Consider the following 27,748-nt stretch of genomic DNA (forward strand, 5'->3'; position numbering starts at 1 on the left):
TACTTCAGCATGCTTTTTTTAAATCTTCAAAATAATGTGTTCTTTGAGAGTCTATTAAATTAGTGTTTTTAGATTTACATGAAATCGAATATACGTGTACTGCTTCTAAAAAAAAAAAAATTACTAAATATATTATTATGTATTCAGTGTATTAAAAATACTTTATTTATATATCTCGTACAGATTATATATACGTATATTTTATATATATTATATACAATATACAAGATCTACAAATATTTACCATTTTTTTTTAAATCTCGTTTATATACCTACCCATTTATATCCCTAAAAACGCTTATATAATAAATACCAATATTGAGTTGTATATGTACATTATATATAACTGCAGAAAACAGTTTTGGTAGGTTTAATATATGAACCATTCGATTTTTTATCTCGTTTAAAACCATTAGGGTACAATGAAATGTATCCAACAGGGATACACAAACTCCTCAGACCCAAAAACGAAAAAATACTGTCCTTAGACTGACTTCCGTTTCATTCAAAATAACAATGTAAAAATGCCTATTCTTACACATAATACATGAAAAAATATTCTAGCAAATCCATGATGTGAAATCTTTTTCCAAGAAACGTTCTTTTAACGTGATTTTAAAATTACAATTGATGCAAGTAAAGCAATAGGTACATTTGAGAATTCTTATTGTGATGGTATCGATATTATAGATAGGTAGGTACTAGGTAGTAGGCACCTACATTTACAATTTTATTATATTGAGTATCACCTTCTCATTATTATTATAATTATTACTATTATTATTATATATTAACGCATTAAAAATCACATAACACGAATATTTTGCAACAATTCAATTTACTTTATATAATTTTTCATAGTACCTATACGTATAGGTAGGTACTTATTACAATTCAGGATAGTAATATTGTGTTCGATGTACCTTAAAGTTATAATGATTATATAGTATAATAACTCGTTTATAGTTTATCGTAAAGTGTATACATTATATATATTATCCTTATTATAGGTAATTTTGTTTCATAACTGTTTTGACTCAATGGTGACATTACTGACATATTTCCATATTCTTTCCGCGGAAAGAAAATCGTGTACATAATTGAAATAATGAAAATATTTCGTCTGAATAAAAACCATTCGCCTAACCATAAAGAACGGGTGTTTAATAATAATGGGACGTATTTGAATTGCAGTGTGTATCTATACACTAGGTATACATTTAGATAGGCACGCGCCACGAACTTATTATAGTATGCATCCCAAACGTTTGCGCACCAATGCACTTGCACACATTTACGATGTAATTGAATACAATATTTTTTTTAAAAATGAGTACGGTCTTTAAATTAGCGTGTTTTATTTTTCTCTCCATATCGAATCAATTGCACTCACGTTTGTTCCCACATCATCCATTGCCGCCGGTGACCCTTTTACCGCGAAATTGACCTAAGTGACCTTTTTTGTGCGACCATGGTCTGAAAAACTTCCATCGTGACATTTCTAGTCATCTCTCTTAAACCGACGAAACGTTCCATTATGTAGCGAAGCTCAGATGCGCGTATATATAATTAACGTATGCCACCACTATAATATGTATATATACGTGTACAGTATATAGGAAGACGAGAATATAAGTAATGTTGCACTAAGTACGTCAAGTACCATAATATACTATATTACACACATACACACACACATATATATATGGCAATGGGACAACTATACGTATACATACGCATTCCATGTGAACTGTGGGAGTGAATATCTGGAATTTAGAAAGCGCTGATGCGCGCGCGCTTGCTAGTTGCAGCAATTGGCGGAAAATCTAAAACGAAACACGTCGATTTATGTATAGGCGCAAAATAATATAAGTACGAATGGTGCACGCGACTTTGACTTTATGCGTCTCCCGAAAAGAAAACGTCAGCCGACGATGATGATTTCGCCTTATCGTTCGATTCTGCTAACGGTAAAACAGTAAACTGCTAACTCGGTGCCTGGTAAAATGAAATTCTAAGAACATTGACCATGCACCATGGAATTTGAAATCACACAATTTTCGTCGACATTTGTTGTTATTTTTTTTCCATCCATTCGACTGTCCTATTTTCGGCTCTCTTTGAAAACTGCCTGGCTTGTAAGCGAATTTTTTTTTCGAGTTTTGTATGTTTCGATTAGGGGAAAATAGCAGAGCGGAATCTTTGGCGTCTGTCTCGAACGACGAGGACATCAAGGAAATCCGAAAGCACACGATAGAATCTTAAGAATGTGAAAAACGACCACATTAACCAATTGTTACTGCAGTAGTACAATAATGGCTCCTTGTTTCGCTGCCTGCTGCTTGTTCTTACATTACAATGTATACGAGTATACCTACTGGTTCTATATACGTTGGCTTAACATTATCAGTGTGAACTTATGTGCGTGGAATTATTAAATGAGTATAGACGTATTGGTCTCGTAGCTATATATTTACTATTAAGTTGTTAAAAGTATTTATCATATAATATTAAAGTGTTACGAAATCATCCCATAAGTTTACAAAAGCCATTAAAAAACAAGAACAATTTGGTTATCAGTTTCATTTTCATGATTGACACGTTAATACGTCATACTTCCAATTATAGTAAATAATAACTGTCAATAAAAGGAGAAAATATTTTTATGTTATTTTACCCTTCTCTAGATGATTTTTAATTGTTACTTTAACCTGATGGATTATAACAAAAAACAATATTATCTTGGCATCTTGCGTCATATTTACATGCATTTATTCATTTACATACTTATATCCAAACGACAAAGAATTTTTATTATTCCATGTAATACTATCTTTATCTTACCCACATCTGATTTAATTATATTGATTATATAAATCTTCAAAAGTGATAAAGAATACCTATATTGTAAATCCGTTATTGATAATATGATGTATATACATTACCTATCACCTATGTATAAATAATGAACAGAAGTCGTGTTGTAATATTGAACGTATTTATTTAAAATTATTACGTTAGTTTAGTTTACAACAGACGCGTAGTATTATGAAATTGATATAGCTTCATGGGGAGTATTATAATGTTATTAACGGAACATCATCGCTGACTCAAAATCGATGGTTGTTCATGTCGAAGTTAACTTATTTTAACAATCTCACGTACTTCATTATATAAAACTTCAAGTCTTGAAGACATAATGCACAACTGTACAATACGATAACCATTACATAAAGCTCATGTGATCACTCGTAATTATATATTAGAATCATATTGTATATACTATATATATATTTATATTCCGAAATATGTTACCACGGTTCTTATAACTAGTATTTTTGTATTGTACAATGTACAGCCTTTGTATATGTGTATGACGTATGTGAAGGTACAACTGTTTTTAATCTTTTATTCAGTATCATCTATTTCTGAAGTTAGTAGCATTCGTTTGTATAAAAGAAACACTATCGACTCGCGTGAATATACATTTTTAAATTTATTTCTATTCTTATCCTTAATCACGATCCAAATTTGTTCAACTTGCTGTATACATAATATATTATGCACATATTATAATAATGTATCGCGTAAACCTGCCTGATGATTAAAATAAAGCTGTACATACATATAGATAGATTCCAGTCATATTTTATTTGTCAAAACAATCCCTTATTTCGGTGGTCTTGAAGACTTTCTTTAATTCTTTTCCACTCGTATCGTGTGTGGTGTGTCGTTTATTTTACACGGTCAATATATTAAAGTTAATCAATTCCAAATCTTACACCCGACGTAATATTAAAATGTAATTTAGTATTTAAAAAAAATTTATGATAATAATATAAACACAAGAACTGCCGCTACTCTCGTTAAGATTGCCTTCGTCGTCCGCAATTATTATTCAGATTCATTAAATACCGGTTTATTCGAGGAATGTGAACCAGATTTTTGCTTAAATATTAAAATGTAATCCACATTTAACGCGCGCGTTAACATCTTATAATAAACGTTGCTTTTTTTTCGTCGATTTCTCTCAAAATGGACTACCGGCGAGCGCGTATTTTTTCTTTTCGTTTTTCTTACCATACTCTTTTTCTTTCTCTCTCTCTCTTGCCGTTGAATCCTGACTCCGGTGACCCCGTTCGAAGATACCACCTGTATGTATATTTATGTATGTACGTATGTACATAAATGTATATATACGCTTACGCTTCGGGGGCCTGGCCTCTGGGTTCGCCTTAGGACAACATTCCAGACCACTCTGTACGCACACAAACACATATACGCTCAAACGTACACTCACATGCGCGAGTTTTACTATTTACAACATATATATATATATATATACATATACAGATATGTGTATACATTATAATATGTGTGCACGAGCGCGTGCGCGTGTGTATATGTATGTATAAGTGTGTAAATCTATGTGCGCGAGTATACCTACGTACGCGTATTATATATACGTACACTGTACACATGTATATGTAATAGGTATATATATATATATATATATAAGTTTTATAACCGGCTCGAAAAATAACCCGCCCACCGTACCCGCGTCCAGCCGACAAAGCCGCAGCATCACGTCATCTGTATAGGCGCTCGACGACGATTTTCGGGCTAGCCGGAGATCGATAACCGTTGATGATCAACAAATGTGTTGACCTTTCTCCACCGGCCTGAGTCGGCGAACCGATTGCGTTTAGAATTACTTCCAAAAAAACCGCGAGTTCCGTTTATAACTATACACTCCCGCGTGACTTTAATCTTCTTTCACACCGCGTGATCGTCTATGTTTGATTATAATATAACCTCGCTTACTATAATACACTATATGCAGTATGCACAGTTGATAACAGTATTCAAATCCGCTACTATAGGTATATGTACTATTGTTATATTCCACTTTAATTCTGAGCACAATTTTGTTACGTGGTGCAATGTTATAATATAATGCTGCGATATAAAAATAAACGCGAGTCACGCATTCTACACTACCCCGGAAACCGCTTAAATATAGTGTTTTTAATTAAAATACAAATTTCGATTAAACAGCATTAGGCCGCAGACCTGTTTATGGTTTTCGAGTTTTCTGTTATACCTACTTCAATACTACAAGCATAATGAATACTACATTATATTATTTATTCATCGTGGTTATAGGTACTCGTAGTTCGGTGTTAATAATGCGTGCGCGTAAGTCGGACAGGTAGTATAAATGGTAGTATAACAATAAAGTTTAAGATTACGTTTTTTAATTAAATTCAATCAGATAACAATAGTGAATCGGAACGAACCGACTTTCCATTGAAATATATTCATCGCGTCAAAAGGAATCGTTGCTATACTATACGCGATTAATTTTCTTACTAGTACTTTAGTCCAAAAAGAAAAATTAATTAATTCATTTCTATGTAGACAAAAAAAATAATACCGTTTCCAATAAAATTATTGTGACAAAACCGTTTAGACTTTGCGAGATCAAGATGTTTTGTCTTAAAAAATTCAAGTATACCTATCTATAAATATAATATTGGTTCGTAATATGACATGATATGGCTTGAAGAAAATCGTAAACACTCATCTTCGAGATTTGTGGTATGGAATAACGACGTTATCATTGTACACGCATACTCGTGGAGGATAAGTGGTGTTCCGATTAAGGAATTTTTCCCCTCCCCCGTCGATCCTTCTTATGGACCGCGATAGTTGTAATAAGTCTGCGTCAAAACAATACGATGATATTGCAGCCACTGAGAATTTGAAGTCGGTATCCATTATTATTGATAAAATAATATAATAAATAAACTGTATTTAGATAGTATTTAGACATTCAAGCTGTTAGTAAAACGTGCGTAGATATAATTAAACACCATAAATAATTCAATGTTAGGTAATAAGTTACTTTTAAAATGTAAACGAATTAAGTCACTCGTTGAATAATACAAATTGTAGAGCAGACAAAAGTCTGGAAACATGGTTACAAAGTTATTATCTTAGGAGATTTTATATCAAATTAAATTATGAATATTATAGCTTGTACGCTAGATTTAATGTAGGTAATTGGTCTAAAATGTAATAATATTTTAAACGGTTTCCAATACATTAAGCATTTAATAATATTTGACTATTTAAAAATGTATTTTATAAAATATAATATTCGTATAACTATAAAAAAATAATATTTTTTTCGAGGACTATATAATATACATATAGGTATTAATATATTACATAGGAGTTTAAAACGTTAAAATTGAAATATGACATATTACTATGATAATTAGTAGGTTGAGTATATAATATAGATAATAATATACAGTATATGTAGCGTCATTAGACTCATTAGAGTAATGAGTAACTTATGCGTTATTATTTATTTTACCCGTACTCAACATAATATTATATATTAGTCTTTTGTCGCCATCAATCTATATATTATTATTATTATTATATGGATCGGTAATAAATATTTTCACACAGCCGCCCTCACAATACACACGCACACACTGACGAGCGCATTATTGTTATTTATTATTATTATCATTATTATTATTATTATTATTATTACTATTATTATGATTATCATATACATAATACGTTTCCTATACGACCATTGTTTCAATTGATTTTCGTCGCACAGGAGCCCGCGCGATCTCCGCAGCGCGTCTCGGGCTATTGTATTACCGCTCGCGTCGTCGTCGTCGTCATTATTCGTCGAGCCGCCACGGCCACCGCCGCCGCCACCACTGCCGCCGTTGAATAGACGTCTATCCAGACCGTGGCGACGGTGGCGGTGTTTGTTTTGTTTTGTTTTTTTTTTTATTTTTTTTATTTTTTTATCTCGAGCGCTCGTCCGCCGTCCAAATCGAATTTTTACCACCTCCGGCACGCGCAGTCAGCTTTTTTCCGTACGTTTTGGCCCGCGTTATTACCAACGTGTAGAGCGTCATTGTTTTTGAACCACGGGATAGCTGCTACCGTTTCTTTAATCCGCTAATTAACATCGGGCGCCATTTGATACGCACACGGCGGTAGTGACGACGACAACGATGCGAGCCCGCAAGAGAGTATAATGATCCGACGACGAAAAACGCCAAATAATAATAATAATAATAATATAATGTATATAATGACAATAGACCAAAGGCGTTGACCAACGATGGCGGCGCACCGTTTTTACAATAGAAAAAATAATAATAAAGAAAAACACCGCTGTAGCTATCATGCACAACACAAAACAGTCTGTCGGCGTATAGTGAATATTATAAGTTATAACGCACGTCCATATATTATTATTATTATTATATTATGATTCTTATCGAAAATTCTTCACGTTTAACCCCGCAACGGCGGCGAACGCGATGGCTGCAGTATAGGTATAAATGCAAGCACCTACATCGATGTGTTTTTCTTTTCTTCGCAAGTACATAAATATTGTTTTCTTGTTCGTAGACGGTGGAAAAAGCACGACGAAAATATAATAAAGGTCGCGTTCTTTTTTATATATATTATCTCTGAAATCGGTAAATGTAGCGGATTCGTTCGACGACAAAAAATAAATAAATAAAATTACGAACGGGTGTACAGATATTTTATCACGCGTAACTATATTATAACAATTATTATTTTATAATTTCCAGTCGAAATATGACAATAAAACGTCGATAATAATCACTCATTCTTCGGGGGATGATTTATAAAAAAAATGCATAAATCCAAAGGTTTTGATAACAGTTCGAAAATATATTTTAGAGTTGACAATTAGTATAAAGTTGTGACTTATATTAGTGTTACTCAAAATCTATATATGTGGCATAGCAGAGTATAAAAATGCCTGGGATTAATCAATATTATACTTCATATTATATAGGAATTTACATTAATCGCATTGTCAATATAACTTATATAGGTGGTAATATATTTATTTAAGTTTAACATTCTAAGACAATAACTACAATGCCAAATCGACTGATAAATTACAAAATTTATAATATATACTCGTATAACAATAACGCTTTCGATTATTTATAATATTACATTCGCTATAATGTTAAATTTCCCTTATTATGTATTTATGTCTCTCGCTTCATGTGAAATCTAATCATGTGCACATTAGGTATAAAGTAATTATTAAAAAAAAAAAAAAATTAATAATTATTATCATTTATATTATTATTACCTTACCGTAATAATATAATACCTACATAAACATAATAAATGATTAACATTGAGCAATAATACGTGCAGTTACTTCTCAACGGTTTGAATATTTACAAATAGTGAATTCATGAATATGTTAACCTTTTCTATCGAGGCAACTATAATATTATATAGCAACTAATATAAATTGTATCACATTACCGCCCGCGTGCACCAATGTACTGCACAGTTTTCCTATACACCAGAACATTCTAAAATAATATATAACCTAAGCTAATACGTGCAAATATATTTTGATTTTAATTTCAAAAAAGCTGTTTCGGTCCAAAATATTTGATCATTTACATAATCACATTTTGAATCGAATTCTTAGAAATCAAATTAACAAGTATAATGGTGTAATTGTATATATAAATATACTTAATCTGAAAAATAAAGTCTGCATTAAAATAAATAAACTATAAATAGTTTAATATGATATTTTGTGGTTTGTAATAAACATTATGAACAACTTTATTTAAATAAAGCATTCCATTTATAAATCATTTAAAGTAGATTAAATGTTTTAAGATTATGTAAATTTTAATCATAAATATGCTTCAATGGTGCATCAAAAATTATGAATTTATTTACTTACTACTTACCTTATACCTAGTAAAATATACTACATACAACGTAGTCATACTATATTTAATTTATAATTAATAAACTGTTACTTTAAAATTTTTTTTGTCATTTATCTTAAACTTAAATTCAATTTAAATTCGTGTTTATCATATCAATGAATATATGCTTGTAAATAATGCATATACATCATAAACATCATATATAAAGTTATACTATTTTTCTTATGTGTAGTTAATATAATATACCTCAGTGGCGAACCCAGGGGGGTGGACCCCGGGTCCGGACCCCCCCCTTGGCTCATGCCATAGTATTTTTTTATATTTTATATTTTTAAAGTTACCCAGAAGTTTCATCAAAATTTATTGATTATAATTATTGTTAGAGTTGGTATATTGTTAATAACACAAAGAATCTGATGTATAGATAAAATCAACGATTGTCAATAACCTATGATATCATAATATTAATATACGTATATAGTTGCAACGACAATGTAAGATAAAATATATGTTCATCATATACGTGATACGTATGTCGTATATCTTAATCCGTGGGTTTTTCTATGAGTTTTACTGACTGACCAATAATATATAAATATCAGCGATAAAACGGGCAGTGTTGAGTGTAGTGATGTATAGTCTGTACAGTCTGCGATATTTGCTACTACAATACTAATTTTTTTCCATAAATGTTGTGTGTATAGTGGATACTTGTGCTTATAATTTTCTATATTCGTATTTAAAGTTAACGTTAAAAATATTATATTAGTTCAGCCATGAAACGAAGTATAAATGACTATTTTGTATCAAAAGTGAGGTGTGTAAAGAATAGTTCTAATGTAACAAATAATAGAGATGTTTCGGTTTCAAATTTAACACAAGTTCCAGACAAAGACGAACAAAATGTTATTTTGAGTACTCCGGTGCCTAAAAATTCTAGTATATTTGATATAAAACTATTCATTGATAAAAATTGACGAAAACCGAAAAAACGGAAGCATTAAATACAATTTGGACGCCAGGTAAAAATTATGATTTTCCTATTACGCTTTATGGTAGTAAAAATTTAAAATTTCAAATGTCGTGGTTTGATAAATGGAGTGGATTGCATATAGTGGTTTAGATGATGGCATTTATTGCAAATATTGTGTATTGTTTTGCGTCAAACAAGGTGGGAAAGGAGGCCAATCGCTTGGGCAGCTTTGCACTCAACCATTAAAAAATTGGAAACACGCAATTCAAAAGCTTAAATCGCACGAAGCTAGTAATTATCATATTAATTGTGTTTTAAATTTTCAACATTTGTCTGCGGTAATTTCAGGGGAAGAGTCTTCTGTGTATGACCAAATTAATAAAGTAGCAAAAAAACAAAAAGACGATAATAGGAAAATTATTAGCCCTGTAATTCAATCAGTTATACTCTGTGGTCGTCAGGGAATTGCCTTAAGAGGCCACCAAGATTGTGGTCCATTAAAATTAACTGAACCAAGTGAAAATGATGGCAATTTTCGTGCTTTACTTCGATTTTATTTAAATGCAACTCAAGTTTCGGGAGACAATACTCATGTTTTATTGCGGGAAAATTGTAAAAAAAACGCGCAGTACATAAGTTGGAAGATACAGAACCAGATAGTCGATGCTTGTTTTAAAATAATTACACAAAAAGTAGCTAAAAAAATCAATGATTGTAAGTATTTTTCTATTATTGCCGACGAAACTGCCGATATCTCTGGTATTGAACAATTATCTTTGTGTGCCAGGTATTATAATTCTGATGATGGGAAAATGCACGAAGACTTCTTAAAATTTGTACCTATTTATGAAGTTAATGGTAGGAATTTAGCAAATATTATAGTGGAAGAATTAAAAATATGAATATTGAAGTAAATAATTTGCGGGGCCAGGGATACGATGGCGCTGCTGTTATGAGTGGTAAAATGAATGGCGTTGCCGTACTGGTTAAAAAAGAATATCCTACAGCACTTTATATACACTGTAGTTCTCACAACTTAAACTTATCAATATCGTATTCTTGTAATATACCTGAAATAAGAAATACCATGGGTACAATTGAAAGTGGATATTTATTTTTAAACACTCCAAAAAGACAAATAGTTTTCAGTGAAAAATTGAATTTATTTAAAGAAGAAGAAAAGTTGAAAGATGATGGGTGTCAATCAAAAAAACTAAAACTGAAACGCCTTTGTCCAACGCGATGGGTGGAACGACATAATTCGGTGGAAATATTTTATGATTTTTTACCTGTTATTTTGAGTAGCTTAGAAGAAATGATCACGTGGTCCGATAAGGATACGGCCACGAAAGCTAATCAACTACTTTTAGCTTTACAGGCTTCTGAATTTAATATTAGTCTGGCTATAATTAATAAAATGTTCAAATATACCAAGCCTCTTAGTATTTACTTACAGAAGCAAAATATTGATTTATGCGAAGCCATTAACCATATTAATATTTTAATTCCAAGACTTGCCAAAAGACAAAAACACCGATGCAATATAATGATGAACACACCTGAAGAATATTATAGAGTAAGCATTTTTATTCCATTCATTGAGTCTATTATTGAACAGTTAAACGACCGATTTAATAATCACAGAGAAATAATATCTGGGTTTCAAGCGTTAATTGATTATAATATTAAAACTGATCTTCAGCAACTTGTACATTTTTATCAAAATGATATCGAATGCTATGATAAAGTAGTTATAGAAATTAATTATGGCATAGGTTTTTAAGAGAAAATAATATTAAACCCACGAGTGCATTAGACGCACTATCAAAATGTAATCCTGATTTTTATAAAAATGTATATACCTTATTGCACATCCTTGTTGTTCTACCTGTTACATCGTGTGAAGCGGAACGAACATTCTCATCACTCAAGAGAATTAAAAACTATTTAAGAAACACTAATTCTGAAAATAGGTTGAATGGTTTGGCTAATCTTAATATTCACCGAGAAGTCCCAGTAACAGTGGAAGAAGTTATAAATATATTATCTGAAGAAAACCGGCGCTTAGATTTTACACTATAGATAATAATAGGTAATAAATAATGACTTTACCATAATTAATTGGCATAATAATAATAATAATAATTAATTGAAATACTTTCATTGTAAATATAATTTAAAAATGTAAATAATATGTGTATTAAATAATATAGGTAATTGTATTTATCAAAAAATGAAATGTATTTATAATGTATAATGTATATAGTATATACTCAGGAAGAAAACAGAAAAACAATATATAATAAATAAAAAATTTTCCTGGACCCCCCCCTTGAATAAATCCTGGTTGCGCCACTGATATACCTATATATCAAACCTGTGTTAAACTTTTTATCTACAGCTAGTAAGATAATGAAAATAATATGGTTTTAAAATTGATTAGAAATATATAGGTTATTAGAATCAAGTTGGTCAATTTGAGAATAGCCACTCGTGTATTACGAATTTACAATAATCAAAAATTGTATTCCTTTTTTTAACGGTATAATTTAATTTACGGTATATAACTGTCGACCTACCGTTACTCCTTTTAACACCACCCAAATGTCTGTTTTAATTTACAATTTAGCGCTAATTCATGAAACTAAAATAACCACTTAAGGTGTAGGTATATGGTACTCATCAAATTTGTTAAAGAAATAAAGCTACATTGCTGATTAATGGTATGTTTATATACTGCTAGGTATATATAGGATGTATACCTATAATAGACTATTAATGTATAAAAAACGAGTACACCTATACATTTAGCACAGCATTAAACATATTTTATTGTTGGTAAATTGTTTTTTCAACATAATAAATTTTAGATTTATTCCATGAGAATGTGTAAAATTCCTATTCAATCAAATTTCTACGTTTGTTGATTTTTTATTTTATTTCTATCGAGCTTTCATTATAAGTTGTAGACATATTTATTTTTAATTTTTATTAATTATGTTTAATTTGTTTATATATAAGACACATTGACACATATTATATTATATAATTAAAACCATTTTGAATGTAGACACCTTGCATTTTTGTGTACATTGAGAACTATGAATTTGTAATTTACGTTTATAATAGGTATATAATACATAGTCTTGTCTTATACAATAATTAAATTATATACATTTTATCGAATTTCCGTTGAAAAATAGTAAAAAATAAATAGGTACCTAATACCTATTCACCTCTTTTTAAAAATAATAATATTATATAAGATACTGATAGTCATTGAAAATTAATACTTTTTTAAAATAAATATCTATATATAATACAAGAGTGCTGCGGAGAAATAATATAAAAAAGACCGACTTTTAACGAGATGCTGACGGTGGTATAATGTTAACCAATGTTGCAATGTTTTTGGACTGACATCAAAAACCTGTTTTATATTGTTATTTTCTATTAAAAGGCGTCACATTACAATTCAATCAATTGTGAAAACGCGAAGAATAACATGAATTTTTAAAGATTATTATACTGGGTACGAAAAAAAAAATAACGTCGAAATCGATAGGTACACGGAATGTCAAATATCTTAAATTTCTATAATAACTGGTACTTATACTTAAAAAAATAATCCTACTTCAAAAGCCATCGATACGTATAAGTTCAATATAATACAAATACGTTTTTATTTGTTCAATGAATAAAATCGAGTTACCTGCAGATGATCAATATGTTATTCTAATTTTTATGATATTATAATCGTTCACTTTAAAATATTATATGTTATCAAATTCAAAAACAATCTGAACCATTCAACTATAAATTCACGCGTACTTGATATCATATTCCTATATATTATAATTTATAATATTATATGGATATAGCAATATGTAGTATAATATTTGATTCAGCATCAATATTAAATGTCGATGACTTAATTTTTAACATTATGCTTATGTGGTTATCGTAATACTTTTGACGTAACGCATCAATTTTAAAAACTAAACTTATTATTTATTGAAATTTTAGTTAATTATTGTCTTTTATTTATTTAATTGGAATTCATTAATACATATCTTTTATAAAAACATTTATTTTTAAATTGAAAAAATATGTTTTTATCTGATTAAAATATTATGAGATATTATAGTGATTAATTTTCCATTTTTATAAGTTCGCCAATGACAGATCTGCTCCAATTGTTCATACGATTACCATAAGATTTTTTAGTTTAGTATATGATCCCTAGAATAACGCTTTCACGCAACATTTTATTTAGATGGATATGTGCAGCAATGATTTCATTAAAATAATAATATTTAGTTTTAGTTTTAGAAGATACCTACATATTTTTCAAGAGAATTTCTTATCACAGTTGTAGGTATTAATTATGCTGTTATAATTTTTTATGCAAATTTCACGCTTTTTATTTTTAAGTGCAATATTTTTGTTAATTTTTTAATTTAAAAATTAATATAGTTAAACAATTTTTCTTAGCCATATTCTAATTTAAGTGCATTTTTAGCCACGTTCATATACACGGTTTGACTATTTTTAATGCTATTTGAAATATTAGCCTTATATTTTAATATATAGTACTAACAAAATATAGGTATAGGTATTCTAATATAATATTGAAATTTTTGTCACATTTATAATAATGAACAACAACAATAATAATTTTAAAAATAAAGTTGTATACGGCGCGCGTGCGCGGTTGATTTTTTGCCAGGCCCGGAAGGTGGGACCCCGGATACGCGCTAGGTGGACCCGAGGCCCCACCAACGCGACCGAGGCCTGCCCAGCAACAACGGTTGTTCCGCGCGCATCGACGACGCCGCCGCTGCGCTCCTGTTTAGGTAGCTAGCACGCACGCACTGCTTTATCCACTGGCAGTCGTCACGCGGCCCGCCGGATACGAGCACACTCGCGCCAGACACCAAGAAATATAATATCGTAATAGTGTCCTGCCGCCTTCGTCGTCTTCGCGTCTAATATCATTATTATTAACGTATAATAAATCGTTGTCGTGTGTCATTGCGATTTAGAATTGTTGCTATTAAAATTATTATTGTCGTTCACGTTTCGTTTGAGAGTTGTCGTTTGGTCACGATCTAAATTTTGTTCGTCTCCGTTTCTTTTCGATAGATACATCGTCGTCTATTTATCATCTCTATCATTGTGGTGATACACAACCACCAGTTCTGTGTTCGTGAAAACGTCCAGCGCGTTCTATAAAATATAATATTATTAATGGTAAAAGTGTTCGAATAATCGTTTCGCCATCGATCGGTGTACGATACCGTGTGTAAAGTGCGCGAATCGGTTGCATCGGTGAGCGCCGTGGCGTTTGCGCGAGCACGGCGTTTAGCCGACGTAATACGCTGTAATCCCATCGTGGGTTTTCTTCCGGTTTCGCATAAAGTGCGTAAAAAGTGTCGCACGCAGCAACGAAGCTGGCGGTGTGCCAGTATGACATGAACAATTTTATGGAGGTAGGATCGACAAAAATTGTACAAACATTATTATATATTAAATTATTTTTCCAATCTAAATACCTACTACCCGTGAACGTAATATTATCGTAATTTTTGTATAGATCGAGTTAGTATTCCTTCCATACGATAATTGCATTAATTTAATAAAAAAAATATTTTAAATTCTACAATTTTATTTTAATCCTAGAACTCTCACCTTATTTTACACTTTTGCATACCTATATGATACATACCCCTTTTAATTTATTCCAATTCAAATATACTTTTATATAATATAAGACTATAAAATGTTTAGAGAATATTATTATAATAATCATCATATTTTTTTATTTATTCAAAGAACTTTGTTTTAAGTACAAACACAAAATCTTACACAAATACTTTTATTTTATTTATAGTAAGAATATTTTAATTCATCATGAACTAAAGTAATAATAAAAATGAGGATTTAAAACACCCATAAAACAAATTATTTTCCGGCGGTATCAGCCGGTATCAGTGGTATTTGTAATGGCGTTCACGAATAATTTTTCCATAGTTCATCTGCTGCTGTTGAACGTTTCGGTTGTACCTACATATTGGTGTGACCATCTCCAATAAGCACGAGAAAATAACCCAACTATTGATTTTGGTGATTTATTGCGGCGCTTCACCCAATCGGTAACCTCACAGAGTTTCAGTTGCGAAAACGACGTGTCGGGTGTGCCGTAAAAACGGGCCGGATTGTACGGTCCGTGCACTTTGGGATTATATTCGCACGGATAGTCACCGATGTTATCGATCTTGTACGATCCTGCAGGACGGTCAAGACGATCTTGAAAGTTCTTTGATGTATTCTTAATTAAGTATAGACGAGAAAAATAACAATGTCGATTATTGCTCAAGGTAACTATCGATTTAATAATGTAATATCAAGCATTAAACTTACTATGACAGTTGATACGATCGTAGAATCTTCGAATATAATCCATAATAGAAATCAAATCTACTAATTATTTAAATAATCAGGTTGTTATAGCAACCATTTATAAACAAAAATTTTATCGTAAATCACAAAATTCCCGTTTGAGCAACCCTTTAAAATGCGAATTTTGAAAAATCCTTTCTTACTGCGCCTCTACATTGCTTAAGGAACTTCTGTACAAAATATGAAGTCTCTATACCCAGCGGTTTGATCTAGGCGTTGATGAGTGAATCGGGGTGGTCTCCTATATGTATATAGATTATTTTCCCAATCTAAATACCTATTACCCGTGAACGTAATATTATCGTAATTTTTGTATAGATCGATATTTAGTTAGTATTCCTTCCATACGATAATTGCATAAATTTCCTCAAAACGTGATAACCTTTATAGATAGATATATTATCTCGTCAAAACAACGAAAGAATATAAAAACAGCATCTAAAATTGCAATCGTAGGTACTTACTTGTAATATCTTCAAAATAGCAATAAAACGCTTTTCCGCTAAGTTTTGTTTTGTTGTTCAGTATTTAGTCTATACCTAATCTTCAATTTTAATTAAATAGTTTTTATGTAACGTATTACGTAATTATATATTAGAAATGTCTAAATCATATATTTTATAAAATGTATATAATGGCATATGCCTATTGCATTGTATTATCATATCAAACCAAAATAAAATATTATTAAACATGTTAACTAATATTACATAGGAATAGGTTTAGGTACCATCTTATTCCAAAATCGTATTCCTTCTATAAATTATTGAAAATATAGTATTACAATCAGCAAAAAATAATAAAAACCTCATGAATTTCCAAGAAAAAATAATATATTTTACTCTAATGTCAACCACGCTTATTAGAATAAGTTATAACGTATAATAAGATTCGATTTGAAGATAAAATTCGAACGCGTGTCGTACGTTACAATATGCATTTTTCCCGCATGCATATATATCGCGAGCGTATGTAAATAAATGATAAATTATGTACGACTTAATATATTATCATCGTGTGGTGTGTAAGACGCGAATGATATTTAGAATATAATAGTCATTCGTTCAAAGATGTCTATGTGTTAATCCGTAGTACTATATAAATATACTCGCTGCAGATCAATATAAAGTTAAAACAGTTTCGCGTAAAGTACCTGCAATATCCATTTCGCGTATACTGACATAGGACAAATCGCGCGATTCATCCGATAAATCCGGCATATAGGTACTGTAAACATGTATACAGTGCGCGCGTTCAAGTCATTCGTCAAATGCATACCGTACACACCTGTAAAAAGATTGTATAATACGTACCTATATATCTACCTTATATACCGTCGTGTCGGCAGCAAGGACCTTATTTGTTGGAGACCGTCCAAAGATAGGTATATTATAATACTAATAATAATAATTAATATTATTATTATCATTATTATTTACTGTTATTCTGTTATTGTAAATATTAGTCCCGATTCCGCATATTAAATCAATTTTATAATATATTGTCTCGTAGGAATAAAACTAAATAGTATTGAGGAGTCTAACGTAAATATCGAGTGTTTTTAATAATATTTACTGGAAGTTTCACTGTAGCATATATATTATAAAAAATAATTTATTATTCGCGGGATTATTTATTAGATATAATGAGAATACGTTATCTCTCCTGGGTACCTAAATGAATAGAATATACAGCAAACCAATAGTTTGTTTCGCATCCATCGACGTTTGTTAAATTGTTTTAAATAAATAAATAATATTATATAGGTAAGCACCGCGAGATTCCATCAACGGATGATGCAAAACGCGCGGGCGCATTATAATATAATATATTGATATAGAATGGTAGGTATTATAAGTACACATAGAAAACCGTTTGATCGATCTGTTTATTATTATCGCTGATGTCATTGTTTACTTCGTCGATCGGACGATAAAAATGCAAATCCCACGGCTCGCGTGCTCTGACATTCACACACACACACACACATGCTCTGATGTAGATCAATAATATTATCGCTTTGACAGTGACTAAACGCCGTGCAGTAGTCAGGCTAACCTAACCTTGCGATACGAAGGCAAATTATTATATGCACTTGATCGAATTATAATATATCATATTTATATATAATACAAGTACCGTAAGAAGTAAGAACAACGCATAAACTATATTACAATAAGTATGCCTATATTTATACGCAAATCGCAGAGTACCGACATTGCTGATGTAGTTTCCAAATAGAAAATCAATAATAATTATCAAAAATGCGTGTTGTAAAAACGATTTGGAGGAGATTTCTATCGTTTTATTGTAACTATGATTTCTGGATCGATTATAGTTGCTCGGTTTAAATATATTATATATACCTAATACCTATATATTATGTTCGATATCGATTACCCCCACCAAACGATTATGAGTCCGACAAATACATTTAGATCGATAAGAAGTTGTTAAAAATCGGCCTCCTCCTTCTCTCCCTACTTTAATCTCTCGCGGTGAGCCCGGAGAAATTGTATGCTAAATCTTAACTCGAAATTCGGTCACGATTCCAATAAGAGTTAAAATAATAATAATAATAATAACAGTAACAGTAACGACACCGATCGTAAATTTCTCGCCTACATTATTATACCTATACGGGCGCACTTCGTAGATAATATACAATGTTGAAAAAAAGCTCAAAGAATGATTGAAATAAAAGATTTATCGCTTCAGTCTAAAAAAAAGAAAAAAAAAATTAGCCGGTAACACACGCCTTAATTAGTCCGTACATGCTACAAGACGTAAACGACACGAAATCAGTGACGACCGACGACGATGATGATAATATAATATTATTATTAATAATACTTCGAGTACCTAACGTATATTATATATATTAGGTATGTTCGTGTGCGTGTGTATAATCGACTCCTATATTAATGACGTGTATCGCGCGCGCGGCTCTGCGGATTCCCGGTGCACGAGCTACCGATAATTCGTCCGTCGTGTGTGCCGGACCACTGTTGGTATAGGTTATAATTTACGTGAGCAATGCACATAATATACGTACTTCAATTATATAATGATATAATTATGATAGGCAATGAGGTTTTTTTAGTAGATAGTAGGTACACATTAAAATAATCTAATATTTAGCCGAAACGACACGACACCTGCGCACTGCCGATATTATATAATAATATAATATTATACATAGGTTATTTCATTATTTCGTACTCGAGCAGCGAGCATCATAATAACCTTGCAGCAATGGATCTAATAGTTGAATATCGAACACCTCAATGTCATTCATTTGTACATATCAATCGAAGTATATTCTTTTTTAAGCGCAGAAAAGAAAACACATATTTTATATAACCAATATACCTACGGATAAACTATAAAGATTGTCTACTACATAAAATATTCTATAACGAAATCTTTATAATGAGAAAAGTTTGCTCGTTATAAAAAGCATAGATATATTATATAGGTACCTGCCGATTTTATTCGATCTATAATGTTCTATCACAATCAGAAATATCTTATATATTTTAAAAAGTTCACAAAATTTGTAATAGCTTTGATGTTTTATTAGTTAATAGTTGCTATGAATTTATTGACTATAATATAGTATATGGCCGTATATAGATATATATAATTATCGTAATACATATCAATAAATTGATTATCAACTATCGTACATTTCGATGAATAATAAAGAGAATAGAGATCAAATATGTCTAAGGTATAACAATGATTTAATTGAGTTTGATTTTTCAAATATATTAACTATGTGCGTCGCAGACTTCTTAAAAAAACTGCTTCTCCAGATAAACTCTACTGGCGAAGTGCACGTATTATTATCACGAAATGTAGGTACTTATAATATACATAGGTACACACAGTTTACTAATAAACCTGAACGAACAGTTAATAGTTTGATGATCATCACTCGAAGACATTCATGTGCAAAATGATAAGCATCGAGTAATATAAATATGGAATAATACCCAATATAGCTTTTATATAGCATACAATTGTGCGAGAAATTCATAATGTATGTGATTGATATTATATAATTATGTATACGTGCGCATCGTAATGTAATAATATCATACAGCAAAACGAAAAGTGTTCAAAATAAATTTGAATACGTTCTATGTTAGTACATCGCACGATAATATTTATAACGCGGTGTTGTATATTATTGTGCCCGCGAGATGAAAGTCGAAAAGTTTTCTATTATTATTGTTATCCTTCCGTAAAAGTGGCAGCTGAGAACCGGTTATCGGTGACGGCAACGGTAAAACTATAATAAAATGCACTGCCGTTCGCAGCGAGATTATAATAAATTCAATGTTTCGCTAAACATATTTGTCGCCGTCAATAATTTTTCTTCTGGCTATTATTTTGGTTGATTATTACTTATTGGTGGCCATAATTCACAGAAGCCGGGGAGCATATATGTTTATTAGAACTCCTAACGAGAAAACTAAACTATCTATGTTATGTCGTTATTTACACTTTATATTTATATAAATACATTTTTAAAGTTAAATTTGACTACCTGTAGTTTATCCGTCGGGTGTCGAGTATTCAAATACAGTTAAGTAAATTGAAAAATATATGCACACGATGCTAGTAAATCAGAGTTAGTTGAGCGGGTGTGTGTACCAAGGGTGACAACAACGACAAACACCCTGCGGTGGTTATATGACATGAGCATCAAAAATAAAAATAAACTATATAATTTGTACCATAATGCTAATAATTTATGAATACATCAAAATATTTAAAATCGTCAATAACTTATAGTACCTATGTATAATATTATATATTCTGTAAAGTAAAAATCTCTATAATTTTTTTTATTAAACGTAATTGTTTTTGTAAAATTAACTATTATCACTATAAGGTATTGTAGATTATACGAATGAAAATTAAGTACTTACGTAATATTAACAATATATTTTTGTAACACAAAAACTCAGGTTATCATATAATCAGGTGACACATTTGTCGTCTTGTCAGTTATCAATTAAGATACTTGAAATTTCAGTAATTTAGAACGATACTATTAATTTTTTTCTCATGGAATTTTAGCGCAAATGTCCGATCCCGATATATTAATTTATTATGATTTATTATTTGTTAGTACCTACTATATTAGTTTGTCTTACTCCTATATATTTTAGTAAAACTATAGATAACTTCTGAAGTCTTTTATTTTTTTCATCGGTTGTAGACAAAATCTTCAAGTGAAATCCATCAGTTCAGATTTTCTTGCTATGTGTGAAAAATGATTCGCGTAGCAGTATAGTACGTCCCGCCGCAATAATTTTTTCACGCGCCCCGAGCACTAGGTTACGAGTTAACGACAACCCGCGCGCTTATAGACATTGCAGTAATCTCGGAAGTATTTATATGTAATATAGCTGGTGCCTATAATATATTTATTATATATGTCTAGAGCGAGAATAAAGATGTCACGAGGAAGCTATAGGATGGAGTACATATTTTTATCCTTAAAAAGATATCGTAAATTGGCTTACGCTTACAGTGATAGTGTTTAATAAAATATAATATACCATACGATCCTCATTTACCGAACGGATTAATAACGCCTTGCGTGTACATTAATATCAATATAATTTTTATTATATGTGTGTACGCGTCGTCGTCGTTGTAGTAATAGGCATGGCACGCGCTCATACTCATAAACCCCTCTCGTGTAAGTCGCCTTACAAATACATATTATACAAAAAAAATACAATGTCTTATCGCATTATATGCATGTGCGCACGACGTTATTTATCATATAGGTACCTACGTATAATATAATGTTAATACGTTCGCCATTAAGCTACATAGCGGGCGTTATGGTCAGCACGCAGGATTAAGACGAAATATGTATTACTCAACAGTTATATATGCGCGTTTACAGGCACCGCTGTCTCCTCCTCCGCGCTCTGACTAAGTCAACTAAACACAATTTTTCATAATTTTTCTTTCCATTTTTAAAACAACGGTGACACTATAATTACGCTGTATTATAGAATGCTATTCTCTCTATAAAAAACCATGCGTTTTATGTATTTTTCTTAAAATACACGCGGCGGTCACGAAATAAACCGATTAAACCTTTAGGATCACCTATGTCTGCGGTCGCGTTAATAATACATACTACCTATATAATATACGTCGATTAGAACGTCAAAATAAAGTTTTATTTTACTATACCTATGATATATAATGTGTGCACTGCTGCACGAGTATAAACTTGCTAAGTAGAATGGTATCGAATAATATGACGTCTTATCGCACTGTTCGATCGTTTTCGACAGCGATATTATCTACCCACCCGCCCGCCCACCAGCTGTATATGTATATTATCTAGATCGACGCGGCGAGTTCGTAAATCGGTCTCTTCATAGTTCATACATAGCGTGTGCAGCGTGACCCGATTGGTCGTTGGCATAATATTATAATAAGACATATTATATTATATTATAATATAATACCAACACGCGCGTCTTCCTCGGTATATTATATTATTATTACGCGTTTACGGTCAAATCATTTTCTTCAGGACCGTGCGCGTGTTACGCATGCGTGGGGCAATCTCGAATTCCGATCGGTATACGTACATAATATTATAACGATAATTATTGTCGTATATTATATTATAAAATATGAAAACGGGTGAAAAACCGGCGGTGGCGCGACCACCTTAGCGTGTATAGTGTGTATGGTTTGAATCATGAAAATCGATCAGCCTAAAGGCACACGCCGCACCGTCGCGTATTCGTCGTTCAAAATAATAATATAATATATAAACGATTTGTTAATTGTTTTATTTATTATAATATACGGCTTGAGTCGTTCTCAAGTGCAACACATAACACGCAGCAGCACTACCGTATTACGTAGCCATATGTATATATAGGTATACAAACTGAAATAATGGGAATACATACACATATATTATAAATACGTATTATTATTATCATTATATCATCGTGCGCGCGCTTGATACACACATGAAAATTAATAACACCCGGGGGTCCCATCCTCCGTTTTATTTTTTATTCACATTTTTATCGATATGTGTAATATATATTATGTATAGAAGTTGATTATAGATGAGTATGTTTCTGTTGATATAAAACAACGTCTATATACTCTATTACACAGTTGAACACATAAGTGACCATGGAAACATTCACAAGAATATTCTCACTCTTAGAACATTAAGAACTATAGAAAATACAAGTGATACATCAAACAATACAGATATTGCAAAATAGATTTAAAAAAAACAAATCAATCACATAACGTATAGGAATAATATTAATATTAATATTAATTTGGATAGTAATTAGTAAAACGCAACAATATAAAAGCGATATATAAAAAATGATAAAGCAAACTCAGATGCAAAATAGGTACTAAAGCTTATGTAGACACGAAAAAATTAATTTTAAGGTACTATTAAGATTAAATGTATAGTAAACTGACAAAAAAATAAATTTAAATAAAAGGAAATCAAAAATGCGATACATAAAAAATTAAGTGATTCTTGAGATAAAATATAAAGCCAATAGTTATTTGAATAGATTAAGAACCTGCCATAACTGCATATGGTTTTTTATGATAAAGTAAAATCCAATTATATATGAAACCTGTGGAGTAACTATTACGAAGAAACTCACCTACTGTCAATATGTTGTAAATACAAATAACAGCTCAACAAATGCAAAATACGCAAAACCTTAAATGCGGCGCTGGCACCGAAGTCATTAAACAACATAAATATTTTCAATTATTTCCAAGAAAAACTTAACTAGTTTAAGTAAAAGTTACATTAAGTTATTTTTTTCATTACATACTATAATAATTATTATAGAAGTACCTACTTACACCGGCATACCGTATACGAATATATATATAGCTTTAGTATCCTACTATAATCATTGTCTTTAATGTTGGAGACTTGGAGTATCTACATTTATATTATTTTCTATGTACATTATTTTTTTAGTTCTTTCAAATTTAGCAAAAACTTTTGGATAAGGCTTACACAATATTGTCTATTATATATTATTATTATACTAAGTTTATGTTTTTCCTTCTCCAACATCTCGTAGTCTCGTTGTATTATTAACTGCAGATACTGTTACACTTATTATCGTGTAGTTGTACATAATATATACGTTGTAAGTAGGTAGTGGGTAGTTACAGTTGTAGACATTTGGGACCGAACGAATTATCAATTCATCAACCCGACAAGAATAAATAATATAATGTATAGAGTCTCGTCTGCAGCAACGCGTTCAGCTGGATGGGGAAAGGAGGAGAAACCGGTCCAACGGTCAGCCCCCGACGCATAAAATAATTTGTCTAATGTACGACAATAATAATTATTATGGCTCGTCGTCAAACACAATATTATTATATATAGGTAGGTAGGTATAGTAAGTATACGTCGTCGTATTATCGGGTCGAAACGCGTTTATATATACGTACACATCAGCCGGAGACCGGGAGGATCGTTGAATTATTATTCGGCGAGTTCTTCTCTAAAAGGGTCTTGGTGCCGTGCACTTTTTTTTACCGTCCCCTCCCTATCCTCCCATGACCATGCACTCACTCGCGGTCACTTATAGAGGTACCTACAAAATATATTTACGCGCGTGTGTGTGTGTGTGTATAAAGACGTTTCGGCACGACTGATGTGTGCGTGCGACTCTATATACAACTATACCTACCGAGTATTGCAGGTTACTTATATACGCATTTACTTTATTTTTTGTCCTTTCATTCCTTAAGTGGCGACGGCGGTGGCGGCGGTCGACTATACCGTAAGTCTGATTTTCTTCTTTTTTTCACCATCAGACGAGACACCGCCGACGCTAAATACTGCCGGAGCTCTCGTTTTTGGCGCGTATACCGCGTAGTATATTTCCTACTCAGGAATTTTCACATCGGCTCCCTAACGGTTTATTATACAAAATCAACGACTTTCGCAGTATGTATACAATGTATATGTATAGGTAACATATAATATAGCGTACGATAACTTGTTATGTATAAACTCGCTTTCTCACTGCCCGATACATATCTGTATATTGTTCGATTAATTATTTGTCCCTTGTATGTATTGCACATTATTAGATATTATCGTCTATCACTATTATTATTATAAAGAAGGACGATTTTGATATGAATAATCATTTAAAAAAAAAAAAGTAATAATTTATTTATAAATTCCTAATTTATTATAATTTATTCCACGCTAAAAATATTGTTCGTATAGAAATTTAATATAGTAATACTCTAAAGTAAAAATAGCGGAATACCTACAAAATCTTTGTACGCAGTTATCGCGTAATAATGTAATAGGTACTATATACTCTCGTATAAAATATCAAAATCAATAAAATGAAAAAAAAGGGGATAATTAGTATGGTACCTGTGGCGAATTGAATAAATGTATCACCCGTGACTCGTCACCAGTAGAATAGTTATATAGGCCGGGGTTGTTTTTTTTAAGAAACGGCTTGAATGAATAATTCATATCATTATACGCGTTTGTTTACAGTCTGTCGAGACAGTGCACTACGCATGTACTCAATAATAATATGTACGTTACACATACTCGTATAAGTAATATATATTACTTATGGTATAATGCAATAATATAATTACCAACGGCCAAAATTCATTTATGTTGACCTCATCTTTATCCGTTGCGCGAGCAAACGCACCGTTATACGACGTATTTTTTTCTCTAACAACGTGCGTCTCCTAATAATCATCATCTGCGGCAGTGCATTTTTATATATAATTAAAAATAATAATAATAATAACGCGAGATTGTTCTTATAGTTTTTGTGTATGTGTATGTATAGAGTGTACACGCACTATCGAGTTCACTGGAAAATGTATAATATTTATATAATATTACATATTATAGGTGTTGTATCTTTCTTATATGACTTATTTCATCGAATTACGGCAGATTACAGTGGCAGTGGCGGCATTGATGATTTACTCGTTCATATAATAAAACATAATAAATATAGAACACATTGTAAGAGAAATAATAAGTGGATATTGAAAAAGAGATAGAGTAAAGGTGGGCATGGAATTGTTTATCATGTCACATCCAAAAGCGGGAACTTATTTCAACTTGAAATTTTTTTGTAATTCGTAATCGTTGCTCGTCGGTGTTATCATAGAAAAAATAATTTCTTCCCTATGATTTACTTATGTTATCGCATATTTTGAAAATCCGCCGTTCGTATGGAATCTCTTTTTTCCCTCATCATACACAAAATAATTATAATTATATTATATTTATGAATATGTGACACTTATTTTTAAAGTAAATTTCTCTGATTTAAAAATTATTGTTTCTTATAAAATGTATTAAAGGGAATTCGTGTAAATAAAACCGTCTACAATAAAGATTACATTTTACTATTTTTTTTATCACATTTTCTAAAAAAATATTAAATATTTGTACATTTTTAATTTAATTTGTATACAATAAATATTTAAATATCGATCATACTATTATATTTTATAGCGAAAGTTTAGTATTTTTATTTCTCAGAAAACCACTTGAATACAGTTACCCATATGAATATTGCACTACTGCAGTATACATATAATAATATTATAATATATTATACAGGTGGACATTTTTTTTTATCAATATGTTAATTATAATACGTCGGTCATCTAGTTGTAGCTTATCTACGTATACTGTATAAGGACTGCGCTGTTACAGATGTCGGTTAGGTATAGTATAGGTAAAAAGTGCTTAGCTTTCACCATCGTATACTTTTGATACATTTTTAGTGCGTGACTCTTCTGTTCATAATTTTTAAACATTATGAAATTCAAATTCCGATGACAATGTAAAACAATTCAACTACAATGTTTTCTATGACTAGCTTGTATAAGCGTTGTAAATTATAATAATTAATATAAAGATTATTTGAATATTGCAGTATAATATTATGTACTATGTATATATTTCAGCACCTAATATACTTATGATGTATATATTGTTATACAGTAATAGTAAAATAATAACATTTGCAGTGAAAATATATGGTTAATCAGTTGGATTATTAAATATAGGTACATCGGGGGGACAGCGTATTTCCTAGTCACTTAGTCTGGTGTCTTATTTAGGTACTTATACGAATCATTGGAATCATACAAGTAGTAAACAGAAAGTGATGATCTCTGGATCACAGGGTCCTTGAGAGTTTCAAATGTCAAAAATGTATGGTTGTTAGTATTTTTTGATTATGGATTCTGTACATAATTGGCTTTTCCCCTATAATAATAATAACGCTTTTTTTTATATTACGACAGATTTGTAGTTTTTGGTGCTCCCCCTTCTACTAAAAAAAATCCTGGTTTTGCCACTGTACCATACATACCGTAGTAGTAAAATTTTTTGGTGGTTGAACTATATGTTATATTATTTTATTCTGGGGTTATTAAGCGCAGACTGCAT

At 31.1% G+C, this 27,748-nt stretch overlaps 1 protein-coding gene across 5 annotated transcripts in view; it reads left to right on the forward strand.

Annotated features, from left to right (window-relative positions):
• LOC114120883 (transcription factor AP-2-epsilon) overlaps positions 1–27,748 on the forward strand; it is a 172,754-nt gene that overhangs the window by 103,958 nt on the left and 41,048 nt on the right. The window contains exon 1 of one of the 5 annotated variants that reach the window (XM_027982963.2): positions 14,645–15,254. The exons of the other annotated variants lie outside the window; for them this stretch is intronic. Coding sequence (XP_027838764.1) covers positions 15,237–15,254 — 18 coding nt within the window. The 5' untranslated portion in view covers positions 14,645–15,236. Of the gene's footprint in view, positions 1–14,644; positions 15,255–27,748 lie in introns of those variants that run through there. 5 annotated transcript variants of the gene reach the window in all.

The sequence above is a fragment of the Aphis gossypii genome, chromosome 3, assembly GCF_020184175.1.
Source record: "Aphis gossypii isolate Hap1 chromosome 3, ASM2018417v2, whole genome shotgun sequence".
In the NCBI taxonomy this organism is placed as follows: domain Eukaryota; kingdom Metazoa; phylum Arthropoda; class Insecta; order Hemiptera; family Aphididae; genus Aphis; species Aphis gossypii.